The sequence below is a fragment of the Oncorhynchus nerka genome, linkage group LG15 (assembly GCF_034236695.1).
Source record: "Oncorhynchus nerka isolate Pitt River linkage group LG15, Oner_Uvic_2.0, whole genome shotgun sequence".
NCBI lineage: Eukaryota > Metazoa > Chordata > Actinopteri > Salmoniformes > Salmonidae > Oncorhynchus > Oncorhynchus nerka.
Window position 1 is genome coordinate 43,863,178 of NC_088410.1, and position 18,137 is coordinate 43,881,314.

Below are 18,137 nucleotides of genomic sequence, written 5' to 3' on the forward strand. Positions count from 1 at the left end.
TGGCAAGATTTACATACATTTTACTGGAGGTTTCAAACCCAGCATCACACTGTTGCAATTCAATATTTATACAACACCTAAATGAACAAAAAACAATTACATTTCTGTCTACACTAATATCAGTCAATATAGTAAATTACAACACACTTTGTTAACATTGATTTTCCACACAGCAAAGTATCAGGTATAGGAATATGTTTATTACTAATTATGAATGAACAAGTCAATAATGCATATAACACTTGTAGTAAATAAATAAAATATGCATGTACTATATCAGTATCTTGTATGAATATCTAAACAAGACCCATTCATTGAAGAACACCACTCTGGTAGAGAATGTGGAATGTGACTTACAAGTTCCATACAACTATCGTTGAATGGGAAAACATTTATTTTTGGTACCGTTCACAAGACTGTAGGTGTCGTCCCCATATTGTCTCCTCATTTATGTAACCGGTCCTCAATTTCATTGTGTCTATTTTGACATATTTTGGGGTTTGTATGCATTTCAGTCTATGGGTGTTAGCGGTTGTTGAGCATGGGTCAGGATTTAATCTGTTGCGCAGCTGTTTGAGTGGTCAATGCAGAGAGACTAGTTTGAAGGCAGTAAAATAAAGTGTGTTTGAGAGGCTAGCTCAGATGGCTAGGTTGGCGATGACAGCTCTGGTGAACTCATCGCTTGTGGCATAGCCCCCCAGGTCTCCTGTGCGCACCTGCCACAAATAAAAGAGTAGTGTCACACACACACACACACAGGCCTGGTTTCCCCAAAAATCTGCTTAAGGCTGCTCATCCTTTGGGAAACTAGGCCCTGGTCCATTCCCGGAAAGACAATGGTCCTCACAAATATATACACAAAACATGACTAGTGTGTAAGAGAGCCTTTTTCACCACCAAACTCAGACACACATAAATAGGGTAGAGGAATATTAGCTTATGTTGAAGCAACTCAAGTCCATGGTCGTATGCATGTATTTACTCATAAAACAGTTAATGACCAAACATACTAAATAAGAATGGATGACTCAGGAATCTACATTTATGGCTAGCGTAGTCTATGTTGGTCTTTCAACAGATGCTGCACCACTCATCCTACGCCTGGAAAACAAAACCATGCGAGTTTAAAATCACACCTTCGATTACATTTTTTGTTGTTGAGAAAACAGGCCAACACAAACATTTTCCCATCTTTTATTCTTCAGTATTTGACCATGATAATATGACATAAGCCAATACATTTGAAGTCCCAATGACTGACTGACACATGCCAGTCTAAGTCTCTAATAGAAATGCTACCACTGAGATCATCAACATAACCAATATATAATTTAATGGACTTTTGGCACAAAGTCCAAAGCCAAAGTGAACTCAGGCAAGGCTGGTCGTAGGCTCGAGTTACAGTGGCTTGTTCGTTTGCAAATTTAATGATGAAAGAGCTTTGCCTGACTGAACAGCCAAACACGATGGATCTCCAAGGTCACAACTCCAGCAAAAAGCTACCTAGATTAGTGACCTCTACGATACACATTATGTGCGTTTTACAGCATACACAGTGAACAAATTATTAAGATTTATTTTTAGTCACTAGTGATGACTAGAGTATGCAGATGAGCGACAATGGATGATTAAAAGGTTCTATGAAGCTAGCTACAGATACCAAACGGTAAAATTGGCTAACGTGTTAGCATCCCTGCTAACGCAACAATATCAAAACATTGATTGAAGATTCTGAAAAATGTCACCCTTCTCAGGAATGACCTCTACATCCTGCCTCCTTTAAGACAGTGGTGCTGATATGTGTTCGTGAGAAACTTCCATGTTTATGATGACTCAGTGGAAACCAGTGCAGTTTAAAAAAAATTTTTTTTACAGCAACTAAAACAGTCTTAACTTGACTGTGAACATAATTAAAGGTTGTGATTGAAAAGGCCAGTTAAAAAGGATACTGCAAGATACTGGCAATTAAGCTGTTTTTCTACTTACCCAGAGTCAGATGAACTCATGGATACCATTTTTGTCTCTGCGTACAGAATGAAGGCAGTTAGAGGTAGTTTCAAGAGCCAATGCTAACTAGCGTCAGCGCAATGACCGGAAGTCTACAGCTACGGTAGTCTACGCATATGCTACCACGGTAGCCTTGAGTTCAAACCAAGAAAAGTCTGCACATAGAGTCAAAAGGTTATGAACGACGTACTGTATATGCCTGGCACGACTCAGGACTGTGAAATGACAGGCCAGATATCCATTGATACAGTGCTGTGGTAGAGATTTCTCACTCGCTTTGGCGTCGGTGAATTGTCCCCGTGGCTCGAAACCTGCTTGACCAATACTGCTGAATAACACGGCCCCGACCGGTATGGACTGCGAAGCTGAACTAGTGGAGGTCAATGTAATATAAAGATCATATGCTTGTCCACAGCAGAGACAATGAAACAGCTCAGAGAGAGAAGAGGAAGAGTTGAAGTGGAGGGAAAGAGAGATAGCTGACAAATAGGAGAGTAGACTATAGGGAGTTAGTAGAGCAGACAAAACAGAGAAGATTCTAGAACAGCTTATAGAAGAGTGCAGCCAACAGCAGAGGCAGTACAAAAGAACAGGCTGACATGGAGGAAAAGAGAGAAGCAGGAAACAGCACCAAGCAGGGGGTGCTCAGTTGGAGAAAGGGTTCCACAAGGAAAAGACTGGGAGAAAATAGAAGACCACAGCATAAATGGATTATTTGGTAAAAAAAAAAAAAAGACGATAATTATCTGCTTTGGCCAATAATTTTTGAATTTGAGCAAGAGAGAAAAACTAAATAAAGGATACACCGAGCGCGTAAAGAGGAATATGAAAAGAAAGCGGAGGAGAGAGCTGCCAAGAGTGACGTAAGTGTTAGTTTAGTGGGAAAGTGAGCAAAACAGTTAGTGGGGTAAAGTTTAGGGAATGTGGCAATATTGGGTTCAATATATCCAGATTATATTTGGTTGGCCGTCCAGTTGACAGAAAAGGGCAGGGCGTTCAGGACTTCTTTAGTACGCGGGTCGGTGGCGGAGGTTCCCCACAACGGCTTGCACAAAGTCCCCGGTCGTGCTGTAACCGCCCAGGTCTCGCGTCCGCACCTGGGACGCGCACACACACACACGCACACACACACACACACACGGTGCAGGGGAAGAGGAGGAGCAAAGGAGATGGAAAAGGGGAGGGTACTTCAGACACTAGTGGACTGACAAACACCATACTTCACACATTCAGATAACCCGTCCTTCAACACTAAAATTGAAATAGCACACTTTGCCCACATTCAAACCACAAAGGCCGGTCTGTCGAACAGAAATCATTCCCCCTACACTCCTTCTGCAAAAGGACACCTTCTGTGCCATGGCTGACATGACAGAGCCATAGCTTAGCGTAATGGTGTTTTGACCCATGTGCCTCCCTAAGAACCATGGTATTAGTTTGGGTTAGTGTTGCTGCTATTAGTGCAAATAAGGGCTGGGACGCACACCACAGTAAGTAGGATCTTTGTTTCCAGTCAGTTTCTATGGTTACAGAGCTGTGTTCCGTCACCTCACTGTGCCGGCTGAGAACAAGGACAATGTTTAGCAGGACACACAGAGGGGTGTATACGACACCACCCACGTCGACATGCATAATCAAAAGGCTCTCTCACACACACACACACGGATATGGGTTATCGATTGTTAGGTGTAATTTCATGGCTAAATGCAATTTGAGAGTCATGAATTGATGTTTGGATCTGAGTATTTCTCTTTACACTTTTCGCCAAATTTCTTTTTCTTAATTGACCCACAAAATGCATGGACAAATATGTTATGTTGCAAGAACACTTCTTAACCATTGAACTTTAGAATTAGTCATACTGTATACGTTTAGACAAACACTCACTCCCAAACATACACATTTGCATCCACACAAACCAATGAGATTGAACAGGATGTTGATACAATAGTCACACACACACTCTTACCTTGCCCTGTTTGATGACCTTCCTGACAGCATCTGACACCATATTGGAGTGGTATTCCAGGCTGTAACACAAAACAGTCAGTTGAGATTGTGTGCGCACTCAGACACACACACACACACTACACACACACACACTACACACACACACACTACACGTCCCATTGGAAGCAGTGCCCACTCACTTGAGGTGATGGAGCATGTTGGCAGCACTGAGCAGCATGGCCGTGGGGTTGGCGATGTTCCTGCCTACAGCCTGGGCAAAGGGGTGCCGAGCTCCCTAAGAAGGAGAGGAATTTTTTTTTCAGGCTATTTTACACATGCTTATTGTAGCACTATACTGACGGTTGAATGTCTAATGTAACAAGTGTATGATTGCAGCTGACTGGTTAAGATGAATCTCCGGCCGACAGACACTCACGGTCTCAAACACGGCGTACTCAGCGCTGTAGCTCTCTCCTGGCACCACTCCTGCCCCGCCGACCAGCCCAGCGGCCAGGTTGTCAATGATGTTGCCATAAAGGTTGGGCATCACCAGCACGTCAAACTGGTATGGGTTCTGGACCAGCTACAGAGAGAGGGTGCATATTTGAGTGAGAGACAGAGAGAGAGAGAAAGAGACAGAGAGCGCAAGAGAGAGCGAGGCATACCTGCATGCAACAGTTGTCTATGATGATGTTCTCATATTTGATCTTGGGATACAGCTCTGCCACCTCGGCACAGCACTGTAGGAACAGGCCATCTGCAAGCTTCCTGTAGAAAGACAGAAGGAGACTAAATCAGATGTAGAATATACATGTCAGTGCAATGGTGCTGTAACGTACCTAAAGCCATTAGATTTTTTTTTAAATAAATAATTAACAGCTACACAAACACTGTGTGTTTCTGATTCCACGTGTTACATTTACATTTAAGTCATTTAGCAGACGCTCTTATCCAGAGCGACTTACAAATTGGTGCTTTCACCTTATGACATCCAGTGGAACAGCCACTTTACAATAGTGCATCTAGGTCTTTTAAGGGGGGGGGGGGGTGAGAAGGATTACTTTATCCTATCCTAGGTATTCCATAAAGAGGTGGGGTTTCAGGTGTCTCCGGAAGGTGGTGATTGACTCCGCTGTTGATCCGGGACCACCTACGTCCACCATCCTTAGCAGGGATTGACATTCATTTAAGTTATTGTTACATTTATTTTACGCCTGTCATTCAGGCAAGTAGGACAGACTTTTGTCTGAAAGCTCCAGTCGCTTCACAACACACACACACACACACAAAAAAGTCTAACACCATGTGCCAAAAATGGGCCTGAAAATTGTGTTGTATGATGTAAAGGAACCACTTTACAAAATAACATTTATCATCATACAGAGAATCAGGACAAAAAGTAATCACGGTATTAACCCATTTTGGTCAATAATGATAAATATCCTAAATATCTATATTTTTTAATGCAGTTGCTTTCCATTAGTGGCAGGGCTCTAGCCTGACTTTTTCCAGCGCCAAGACAGACAAGAAAGAAGTTAGCCATTTCATCTAACATGTTCAGGGAATGCATGTTGAACATGGTGATGTGCAACAATAGGATTCAGAAGGAGCAGATTTCTGCATCTTTATTAAAAATGTTTTGCATATTGGCCTAGGCTATATGCTACATAATTCACCACCTGAGGAAGTGGGAATTCAAAACACATTAGCTAGATTTCTAACCGTAAATATATTGTTGCTAGATAGCCATGTAATTGATCTACCCCATTGGCAGGCCGAATAGGCTACTTGAGGTCTTCACCGCAAACGGCGTGCTCCGCTCCGACCTGCGCATCATCTCAATACAAACGCTGTAAAATGGTGGTATTTCCTCAATATTGAATGTCGAGAAAAAAAATGTATACTCCCGAGACTAGCTGAGACTCCCCTCTCTTTAACAGCATTTATACATGCTAATAGCTAAATAGATGTTGGCTCGGGTATTCGAACCAGCAACCTCTCAGCTCTAACCACAAGGCAACATGCAGCCTTAGTTTACTACAGAGACAACTAGGAAGACTAGGCTATATGGTTTTAATTGGCTATCTAATTAGTCTGTTGTCTCTCTCCTCGAGCAACGGTACATGACTGAACAAACCCTGTTTGCTGACCAAAAAGTAGCTGCAACTGGGCAGATAACTCACTAACTAGCAAGGAATATCAACAACCCGCCTCAGGGTTTGATCTCAAAAGTGCATCTCGCGACCACAGGTGATTAAAAAACCCTTGTACCTCAATGCAATTCAATAATTCTACTCATGCGCTTTGCAGAGATAGGGAAAACAGTGTGCAACATCGTCTCCAGAGGAAAATTTGATCAGAGTAATTGTTTGAGTAGTGATTGTGTGTTATATGTTTTTACTTGTCCATTCAAACAACTTAATCTATATTCTGCTTGCCCCACAATTATATATTTTTTTACTTGTCCCGGACAAGAGGGCAAGTGTTAATGTCGAGCCCTACATAAACAGTTGGGTTGGCTGTAGTTGGATAGATGTGTAGAAGCCTTTAAAATGAGGTTGCTTATTTGGCAGCGAGACTCACATGATGTTGGCCTTGTGGACCGCCGTGACCTTGCTGCGACCCTTCTTGGTGGCGTAGTCGAAGGCAAACTTGGCGATGCGCCGAGACTTCTCCCTAGTGATGATCTTCAGACATTCAATCACTCCAGGCACGCTCTGAGACAGAGAGCACAGTTCAGACCAGGACACACTTCCATCTGACCATGGTTTGACCATGGTGTTGGAGAGCTTAAATGGGATACATTTTCTGCCCAGTGTACACAGGCACACGGCGATGAGGACTGGAGCTTGATTTGGCCTCTGCATGACTCCGGAGGCTCTGCAACTGCGTCAAACCCTCCAATACGAAGCCTCGGCCCACATTTTCGGATCTACCATGAATGGGCTTTTAGCGGTGTGAATGTTGAAATGAAATTGGGATCCTTAACGTTAAGATGAATCCCTAACCGGTTTCAATTTCCGCAACAACGAAGAGTGTTGGAGTGCGAGGCTCAACTTCTCCCCTGTTTAGTTTCCCTGGCTACCACACTGAACAGCGTGAAGCAAACCCGTGCACAGATACTGTGTGACTGTGTGACTGTGTGAGAGCGAAGTGTTGTATCTCGCTCATCTCAATATCCTAGTCTATTCATTGATGATAGGCCCTGCTTTACTGAAGTTGTGAGCCCAAAAATAGTGAGGTACAGCATTTCATTGCGAGAGACAGCTTTGGACTGCCGATAGGTCTAGTGCACAGTTCTGACTAGCTGCCTGGTGGCCCACCTCCCCTCTCTCCACCCTCGCTAGCTCGCCATGAAAGATGCGAGTGTTTGTGTTCTCGGAAGTACACCAACTAATCAGTGTCCCCCATTCCAAAAAATACTGAATCTTACGAGTCGATTCCTGGCGGAATAGAATCTGAATACTCATAAATGGGAGTCGATACCGGGAGTCAACGAAACAATTATTTTGGAATCTATTCTCCACCACATCATCATTGTTAACAGTAGGAAAAATGGCAGAGAAAGTTAAATAGTACTTTTAGAAGTTGAATGAGAAGTAAAAGCAAACTTTGTGGAATTGAGGTACAGTAATGGTAGTACAGCTGCAATGCTTAACCATCTGAAAGGGACACACCATGATACCCAAACGGTTGCCAGCAGCACAGCTGCATTGTAAATTCTATTACATTTTTCTTAACGTTTTAACGGAAAAAAGTAGCGCCCGCTTTACTTAAAGTAACTAATATTATTACTCAAACTTGAAAAGTAATGTTACAGTAATAATATTACTTTTGAGTAACATTAATGTAACGCATTACTTTTGAAACACGTTACACCAACACTGGTTGTGATAGATGATTTCATCTAAAAATGTGTGTATTACCCATACAACAAACTTAAACATGGTTGGATTTCAAATGAGGACTGGGTCAACTGGTATTACCTAGCCAGGCAGGGTGAGTGGCGATTTCCATTTAGGACCAAAGAAATGGTCATAAGTGGGCAAACTTCACCCACCTAACACCCTTGTCGAGCTGAAACCAACACACCCATTAGTTGTGTGTGGTGATGTACCTCGTGCTCCAGAGAGCTGTACTCTCCCTCAGTCTGCTCTCGGATGATGACCAGGTCCAGGTTGTTGTGGCGTGTGCTGTAGCCGGGCAGGCTGTTCACGTGTACCACGTTTGCAAACAGGTCCAGCCTACGCCTGAGCAGAGCACAGGAGGGAGAGGCTCACTAATACGGACAACCAGCCACACACTAAGAGATCTCATAAAAATATAAATGTATTGTGTTGGATTCATGCTAGCGCTAGATCTAATATGGCCTTACCTAATTTTCATCTCAAAGCCAGCCAGCTCCCCTTTGAACTCCATGGGGGTGTTAATCTTTCCTACACACGCGGAGAAAAGAAAAACAGTCAGTCAGAACACACTGATATGGTAAAAGCAGACAAAAGGAGGCAAATCCCCAACAGAGGAGACAAGTTAGTTACCTTTCATGGCCACCCTGTTGGTCTTCATGGAGGCCAACACCTGCTCCAGCTTCTCGTCGCTGTCCATGTGCTGCACCTCACTTAGGTGGAACTCCTCAAACTCCACTGGGACGTCACCCGCCTGGAGAGAGAGATGGAGGGAAGGAAGGAAAGAGAAAGGCAGGGTTAAGGGTAGAGCTAAGACAAGGAGACGAGAAACAGAATGGAGATAGAGGATGGATCAATGAATGAATCAATAAATAAATAAAGGAGTGAACGAATGAAGGCAGGCCCCCCAAAAATTGTCAAAGACTCCAGTCACCCAAGTAATAGACTGTTTCCTCTACCACCGCACAGCAAGTGGTACTGGAGTGCCAAGTCTAGGTCCAAAAGGCTTCTACCACTAAGCCATAAGACTGCTGAACAATTAATCAAAAATGGCCACCCGGACGACTTACATTGACCCCCCCACCCCCTTTGTTTTTACACTGCTGCTACTCACTGTTTATTTTCTATGCATAGTCACGTTACCCCTACCTACATGTACAAATTACCTCAAATAACCTGTAGCCCTGCACATTGACTTGGTACCGGTACCCCCTGTATATAGCCTCATTATTGTCATTTTATTGTGTTACTTTTCTTAACTCTATTTCTTGAACTACATTGTTGGTTAAGGGCTCGTTAGTAAGCATTTCACGGTAAGGTCTACACCGGTTGTATTTGGCGCGTGTGACAAATACAATGTTATTTGATATGAATGGACTATAAACATTATGAATTAGTCTTGCATATTCAGTTATCAATGAACACAGAAAGTATTGGATTGAGCTCAGAGCATGCTTGGGGCATGGTGCTGGCAATAGTGAATTCCATTCCCACATGGGCCACATAATGTGTGTACTGACTGCTGAGACAGGGTCACAAGCATGGGGGTGAGGTGGGGTGTAATAGCATACCTGGAAGAGAATGTGCTAAGGAGATGAGTCCGCTATATGTCAACAGAGGGACGACACATCCACAACAATCTGCACTCTCAGTCAAATTGTCACTCCAGGTCAGCCTTGAGAAAGTGGAGCCACCATACCTTGAACACCTCCTTGACGGCAGTCATCAGTTCAGGTCCTACTCCATCTCCGGGCACCATGGTGACTTTGAATGTGGCGTCGGCGCGGGCCGGGGGTGCCTCAGGCCCACCCAGACTGGCGGTCATATTGAGGGACCGGGCAGCCAGCTGCTGCCACCGCGGACCAGTGCCAGTAAGGCCCTAGACCAGGACACGATAGTTAATTAGGTCCACTGTAGAAAGTAAGCATAATCAGATGGTCTGGTTGTCGTTATAGCTAATGTGTCTTATCTGCCAGTGGCTATATTCTTATTTTTATTTTTTTACTTTCTATAAACATTTTGGATATGCTTGGTTGGTCATTTTCAACATACTTTCGTGTCGTCTTCATCAACAAACCACATACCTAAACACACTTTCATTCTAAATGTAAAAATGTTGGCATGAACAGAGACTGTCACGTGGAATGTACGTCACGATTATCAGACAATTACAGACTTTAACTAGCTAGCTAACCCTGCTTTCACAATGTCGAAAAGCTGTTGCGTACCATTTTGTTTGAACAATAGGAGAAAAAGACCACCAAATCAAGTTTAATCAACTGCCCAAGGACCAGGTTAGACGAACCTCTTGATTTCAGGCTATTACGGTGTGAGGAAGTAAAGCTGTGGGCTCCAGTTACTTATAACATGTGTGTTCGAAGCACTGCATCACTGGTAAGTTAGTCACACTTGTTTGTATCCAACTAGTATGTGTATTGTGGAACGCTTGCTAGTTAAAACTTCTTAAGGCTAGGGGGCAGTATTTTGACATCCGGGTGAAAAGCATGCCCAAAGTAAACTGCCTGTTACTCAGGCCCAGAAGCTAGGATATGCATATAATAGATAGTAGATACTATAATAGATTTGTATAGAAAACACCCTAAAGTTTCTAAAACTGTTAAAATAATGTCTGAGTAAAAAGAGGTCATAGGATTTTCAAATGGTTTTCTATGGGAAGCCCTATTTATAAGGAACCTGGTTGCAGTTCCTGTGGCTTCCACTAGATGTCAACAGTCTTCAGAAATTGTTAGATGTTTTTCTTTTGAGAAATGAAGAAGTAGGGCTATTCATTCCATGTGTCACTCTGAAGGTCCCTACTATTTTGGTGAGCGTGAACAGCAATGCGCTTCACGTTGTTTTTATCTGGTATTAGAAACTGTTTATTCCGTCTTAAATTTGATTATTTACATTTTAGGAATACCGGAGGTTGGATTAGGAACGTTGTTTGAAATGTTTGGACCAAGTTTACAGGTAAATTATTAGATACTTTGTAGTCATGTTGGGCGAGTTGGAACCGGTGTATTTCTGAATCAAAACGTGCCAAATAAAAATGGACATTTTGGGGATATAAAGAAGGAATTTATCGGGAAAAAAACTACCATTCGTTGTGTCACAGACATTTGGGATTGCAAAAACAATTAGATCTTCAAAGGAATTTATTATATGGTTATTTCTGACTTGTCGCACCTGCCTGGTTGAAAAATTATTTTCATGTGTTTGTATGCAGGGCGCTGTCCTCAGATAATCGCATGGTCTGCTTTCGCGGTAAAGCCTTTTGAAAGCTGACACAGCGGCTGGATTAACAAGAAGTTAAGCTTTATTTTGATGTATAATCGATCCCGCTAAAGGGATTGGCGCGTGAAGGGATCCATAAGAGGTTTTAACTTGCAGTAAGGACTAGTGTTATGTATCCGTCGAAATAACAGCTATAATATTCTTCTGAAATGTATGCAAAACTGGAGATTCCACCAAGTAGGTGTAGATATGGCAATAGGCTACTTTGGGACATTTGGCAGGGTTGTCTCCCCAGCTGGTCGCCGGCAAGTTGAAAGGACATACAGCATTTGGAAAGTATTCAGACCCCTTGACCTTTTCCATATTTTGGTACATTACAGTATTATTAGAAATGTTTTTTTCCCCTCAATATATACACACAATACCCCATAATGACAAAGCAAAAACAGGTTTAGATTTTTTGAAAATGTATTTTAGGGTCTGAATACTTGTAAATAAGGTAGTTCATTTGTATTTACTTTTTACTTTTTTTAAATCCATTTTAGAATAAGGCTGTAACGTAACAAAATGTGGAAAAAGTCATAGGTCCAGAATACTTTTCGAATGCACTGTATAGGCAAGCCAACAAGAATCAATCAAACAAAAATATAAAACATGTAATGCAGTGGTTTCATGAGCTGAGCTAAAAGACACACACAAATTTCTCTCAAATTGTGTGCACAAATTTGGTTACATCCCTGTTAGTGATAATTTCTCCTTTGTCAAGATAATCCATCCCCTTGACAGGTGTGGCACATCAAGAAGCTGATTAAACAGCATCATCATTCAACAGGTGCACCTTGTGCTGGGGACAATAAAAAGGCCACTAAAATGTGCAGTTGTCATGACAACACAATGCCGCAAGTTAAGGAAGCATGCAATTGGCATGCTGACTGCAGCAATATCCACCAGAGCTGTTGCCAGAGAATGTAATGTTCATTCCTCTACCATAAAGACGCCTTCAACGTCGTTTCAGAGAATTTGGCAGGACGTCCAACCAGCCTCACAACCGCTGGCCATGTGTATGGGGTCGTGTGGACGAGAGGTTTACTGAAGTCAACATTGTGAACAGGGTGCCCCATGGTGGAGGCGGGGTTATGGTATGGGCAGGCATAAGTTAGACAACAAACACAATTTTATTTTAAATCAATGGCAATTTGAATAAACAGAGACACCGTGACAAGATCCTGAGGCCCATTGTTGTGCCATTCATCTGCCGTCATGACCTTATGTTTCAGCATGATAATGCACAGCCACAAGTTGCAAGGATCTGTACACAATTCCTGAAAGGTGAAAATGTCCCCGTTCTTCCATGGCCTGCATACTCACCAGACATGTCAGCCATTGAGCATGTTTGGGATGTTCTGGATCAACGTGCATGACAGCATGTTCCAGTTCTCGCCAATATCCAGCATCTTCGGGCAGCCATTGACGAAGAGTCAGACGACATTCCACAGGCCACAATCAACAGTCTGAACAACTATGCGAAGGAGATGTGTTTCGTGCTGCATGAGGAAAATGGTGGTCACACCAAATACTGACTGGTTGCTAACGTACGCTAATGTGACCTTGTAAGTAACAGCAAACTTTCCAGGACATAGACATGTCTTATATGGGAAGAAAGCTTAAATTCTTGTTAATCTAACTGCACTGTCCAATATACAGTAGCTATTACAGTGAAAAAAGACCATGCTATTGTTTGAGGAGTGCGCACAACAACAACTTTATCACGGCAACTGGTTTGATACGTACACATCTGAAGGTAAATAATGTACTTACATTCAGTAATATTTTTCTGATTTGTCATCCTGAGGGTCCCAGAGATAAAATGAAGCACAGTTTTGTTTGATAAAATACATTTTTATATTCAAATATAGGAACTGGGTTCTACAGTTTGAACCCCTGCAGTCTCTGGCTCCACACCCACCCCGCCCGGCTATCTAGATGTGTGAAAGTTAGCGTATAAGCTAATGATCCATCATGTATGACATTCCTGGGAGTATGTAAACTTACAAAAATGATATGGTAATACAAAATAAATGTTCTCTATAGTTATGTACTTGAAAAATGTATAAATTGACCAATTCGACACATTTGGGAAGACTTGATACAAAATAGTGTGCAGTATTGCAATCCTTCACTGGATCGACAGTGCTGCCATCTAGTGGCCAAAATCTAAATTGTGCCTAAAATGCAATATTAGATTATGGCCTTTCTCAAAGATGATGGGAAAAAAAAAGAGAACATACGTTTTTTAAAATGTATTATCTTTTATCAGGCAGTTAGATATGGGTATGTCATTTTATGCGAAAAATTGAAAAAAAGGTTTAGATCTTTAGGAGGTTTTAAGCTGTCTGTGACCAACAGATGCATATCTGTATTCCCAGTCATGTGAAATCCATAGATTTGCATCTAATTAATTTGTTTAAATTGACTGATTTTCATATATGAACTGTAACTCAGTAAAATCGTTGAAATATAGTTACGCGGCATATCTAAGAGTAGCAAATTAGATTAATTTATCTCGCTAGCCAGCCAGCTAACATCAGTTTACACAAGTATAATGTGATAGCTTTACTGTCTGTGTTAGCAGGTCGGGTAAGAAATTAGTGGCAGAATAAGTATTATGCAAATAATTTGTTGTTGTGACAGTAAAGTTAATAAATAAATAAAGACATGTGAGGCTACTGAGAAGGTTAATTGAAGATGACCAAAAAATGACAAAAAAACAACAAAAACAACAAAAATGCTGCCAAAGTTAGGCTAATTACATGGGAGTAACAGGAGTACCCTACTGCTATACACCTACTCAGGGTGTGGTCACGTTTAGCACATTTTTCATGCGACTGACATGCGTAATGAAAAATAGCTTAATAGCCTACAGTTCTTGGAATCCGTTTTAATTGTGATAGGCTCATGTTTTACCAGTACTGCATTACCCCCAATACTTATTTGCCAGTAGGCTACTCAGTACTGGACCATAACTGTACTGACTTTCACCCCTGGGTTTAACCTACTAACCTAATATGCCAGACATACACTACACGATTTTGCAACGTTTATGCAGTCCCAGACTCATTTTCACGATCGAGGTGAAATCCTATGAACTTGGGCTAGGATCAGTATGTCGGGACTCGCTTAGTTTGACTTGGCTAAGAACGCACCGATTGATGGCTGTTCCATTTTCCAGACCCCTGTTGGATGTCCAGATAATTTTCTGACATGTCAGAAGTGTTGGTCATGTATCTTGTAGAATGAGCAGTGCTACGACGCGATTGGGCAAGGACCGCTGCCAATAGCCAATGAGCACTTAGCATTTAAGACCAAAACAATGATAGCGAAGAGAATAGCGACAACACCCACCGTGTGGACAGAGATGATTGGAAGACAGATTAGTGGAGCTGTGGAGAACGCGGCTGGGCCAGTTCATTTGACATGGTGTCACGGATGAGCGGCGTTAACTAATTTTAAACTATTCATTGGTCCTTAAGTGAAACCTCCACCCACATGGAGCATGCAAAACTAACTCCACCAAAAATATATGAATTAATATTATGAAATGAAGTCCATATTCTGAGCCTCTGACTCTCTTTATGTTTCTCCACACTAATAAAAGCAGCTCACTGTTTGCGTATCGGCATTTTTTTCCTCTGACAACTAAGAAAACGCGGGGGGAGGGGAGCGGGGGTTTAACTTGACTAGGTTATTATCTTAGCGTAACGTGAGCACCCACGTTCTGGGTTTGAAGATGGATGGAATGAACGGTTTGGGACTGGGAAATGTGAGCACGTTCAAGTTGTTCAAATCGTGTAACGTTACTAGTGTATACCCTGCATAACTGAAGCTGATAACCATGAGACATCAATCTGTTAGCAGGTTGTTCATTGATACGTTGTTAGATTGCTGATTAACGTTAGTGACAACATTCAATGGCATGTGAATGCGACAACCATCCAATTTCAACCTGGCTGCGTATCTTAGTTAGCTAGGTAGGTAGGTAACCGAGTAGCGGTATCGTACTAGGAGCTAGCCAGCTATGGACATTATCCTGTCGCATTACCATTGGTGACTAACGTTATAAACTGCTTAATATAAATTCCCCTAACAAAACAATGGTAGTCCTCAATAACACATACGAAAAGATTTACGTCACACGAAACACTTTGTCCACAATTTGATGACTGTAAACATCATCTACCGACTCACCTTGGCCAATGTTACAACGCTTCCTCTCAAGGCGGCAGCCATCATGATCCACAAACCAGAAAGAATGTGGAGGAAATGAATTCTTCTTCGAGGTTAAAGCGCAGTTGGCATCCAATAAATGTTGTATTACCGCCACCTACTACACTGGAGTACAATTTCCGTACATGTTTGTTGAAAAAATAAATAAACAAATACCCTACCATCTAACGCTACACTCACAAAAAACTTACTCCACTAATTAAATCTATTTAGTCCTACCTCATGCCAACCACCTGAAAGGATGGGACACCACCACTTAACACACCCTGTAACTCCTCTGATGTCAAGTCTCGCACACCCAAATACCTCTCTGCAGCTGCCACCACAACCTCCATTTTTTGTGACTTACGTTCCGTCCCTGCAGTAAAGTTGATAAGCATTGCTATAAATGCTAAAAATCCAATCTTACTGAAACGTATCACTTGTTGGCCTATCCCTTTGTACTGGTACAGATCTACTACTCACACCACTCCTCTCACAACCCTTCCCCCTTGACCCATCTTCCTCTACTTTCTTCGCTGCCTCAGCATATGACAACTTCTGCACTACTCTAGCCCTGAAACCTGCCTCTCTCGCACAGGACATTTCTGCACTAAATCTTTAACTTCTTCTTCTATGATATGATGGTGGTCTGCAAACAAACGTGAAAAGTGCATGCCACCACCTACTGTGCTGGAATGTAAGATCAATCATGATCTGCCCAATTCTATACTACCATGAAAATGTAAAAACAAAAAATCCCAAATAACTTCTACAACACCCTCCCCAACCCCCCTACCCAATTAAACTTGATCTATATCATACTGAAACACTCCACTGTTAGGATTGTTCAGCATGTCAACCATTTAAACCATAGCCACGGGAAGTACGGGTGCTGAGGGGGCTGCAGCACCCCCTGAAAAATCGGAATTAAAATATTCAAAAATATATATATATATACAGCTCTGGAAAAAAATTAAGAGACCCCTGCAACATTATCCGTTTCTTTGGTTTTACTATTTATAGGTATGTGTTTGGGTAAAATTAACATGTTTGTTTTATTCTATAAACTACTCACAACATTTCTCCCAAATTCAAAATAAAAAGATTGACATTTAGAGCATTTATTTGCAGAAAATGACAACTGGTCAAAATAACAAAAAAAGATGCAGTGTTATCAGACCTTGAATAATGCAAAGAAAATAAGTTCATATTCATTTTTAAAACAACAACACTAACATTTTAACTTAGAAAGAGTTCAGAAATCAATATTTCTAAGGAGTAATGTTAGACTCCTTTTATCCATTATTAGACTAGGAGATCCCTCATCCGCATTGGAATGTGCTGGGTACCAAAAGGGATCAAATCTAAAAATAAAATGTCACATGCTTGGTAAACAACAGTTGTAGATTAACAGTGAAATGCTTACTTACGGACCATTCCCAACAATGCAGAGAGAAAGAAAATTGAAGAAATAAAATAGAAAAGTAAGAACACTAAATAATAAATACTCAATGGGTAATGATAACTTGGCTATATACATGGGATACAAGATAATTGAGGTAGATGGATAATAAATAGATAATAAACAGTAGCAGGAGTTTATGAGTCAAAAAAGTTAGTGAAAAAAGGGTCAATGCAGAAAGTCCGGGCAGCTATTTGGTTAACTATTTAAATAACTATTTAGCAGTCTTGTGGTTTGGGGATAGAAGCTGTTGAGGGTCCTCTGGGTTCCAGACTTGGTGCATCGGTAACATTTGCCATGCGGTAACAGAGAGAACAGTCTATGACTTGGGTGGCTTGAGTCTTTTCTGGGCCTTCCACTGATATTGCCTGGTATAGAGATCCTGGGTGGCAGGGAGCTCGCCCCAGTGATGTACTGGGCTGTCAATTTGTAAGTCGCTCTGGATAAGAGCGTCTGCTAAATGACTTAAATGTAAATGTAAATCTGTACACATTACCCTCAGTAGCACCTTGCAGTTGCCTTACCAAGCAGTGACGCAGCCAGTCAAGATGCTCTCAATGGTGCAGCTGTAGAACTCTTTGAGGATCTGAGGGCCCATTTCAAATCTTTTCAGCCTCCTGACGGGGAAGAGGTGTTGTCATTCCCTCTTCAAGTCTGTATTGCTGGTGTGTGTGGACCATGATAGATCCTTAGTGATGTGGACACCAAGGAACTTGAAGCTCTCAACCTGCTCCACTACAGCCCCGTCAACGTGAATAGGGGCATGCTCGGCCCTCCGTTTCCTGTAGTCCAAGATCAGCTCCTTTGTCTTGCTGACGTTGAGGGAGAGGCTGTTGTCCTGACACCACACTGCCAGGTCTCTGACCTCGGCCCTATAGGCGGTCTCATCGTTGTTGGTGATCAAGCCCACCACCGTTGTGTCATTGGCAAACTTAATCATAGTGTTGGAGCCGTGCATGGCAACGTAGTTGTGGGTGAACAGGGAGTACAGAGGGGACTAAACTTTCACCTCTGAGAGGTTCCCGTGTTGTCAGTGTGGCAGATGTGTTGTTGCCTACTCTCACCACCTTGGGGCGGCCCGGCAGGAAGTTCAGGATCCAGTTGCAGTGGGAGCTGTTCAGTCCCAGGCTCCTTAGCTTAGTGATGAGCATTTTAGAGCACTATAGTGTTGAACACTGAGCTGTAGTCAATGAACAGCATTCTCACATAGGTGTTCCTCTTGTACAGGTGGGAGAGTGCAATAGAGATTGCGTCATCTGTGGATCTGTTGTGGCGGTATGCGAATCGCAGTGTGTCCAGGGTGTATGAGATGA

The 18,137-nt window shown here is 42.2% G+C and overlaps 1 protein-coding gene across 2 annotated transcripts; it reads right to left on the minus strand.

Annotated features, from left to right (window-relative positions):
• Window positions 1-180: 180 nt before the first annotated feature.
• On the minus strand, window positions 181-15,446 carry idh3b (isocitrate dehydrogenase (NAD(+)) 3 non-catalytic subunit beta). 2 transcript variants are annotated; one of them, XM_029682471.2, is made up of 11 exons: window positions 15,342-15,446; window positions 9,562-9,741; window positions 8,496-8,616; window positions 8,333-8,393; window positions 8,075-8,207; window positions 6,541-6,674; window positions 4,623-4,725; window positions 4,394-4,540; window positions 4,158-4,252; window positions 3,977-4,037; window positions 181-716 (listed from the first exon to the last, which is right to left on the minus strand). In XM_029682471.2, the coding sequence occupies exons 1-11, from the start codon at window positions 15,384-15,386 to the stop codon at window positions 639-641; spliced, it is 1,158 nt and encodes a 385-aa protein (XP_029538331.2). In that variant the 5' UTR covers window positions 15,387-15,446; the 3' UTR covers window positions 181-638. The 2 variants fall into 2 exon arrangements, with proteins under 2 accessions (XP_029538331.2, XP_029538330.2); XM_029682470.2 differs by lacking the exon at window positions 181-716 and adding an exon at window positions 2,926-3,104.
• Window positions 15,447-18,137: the final 2,691 nt, after the last annotated feature.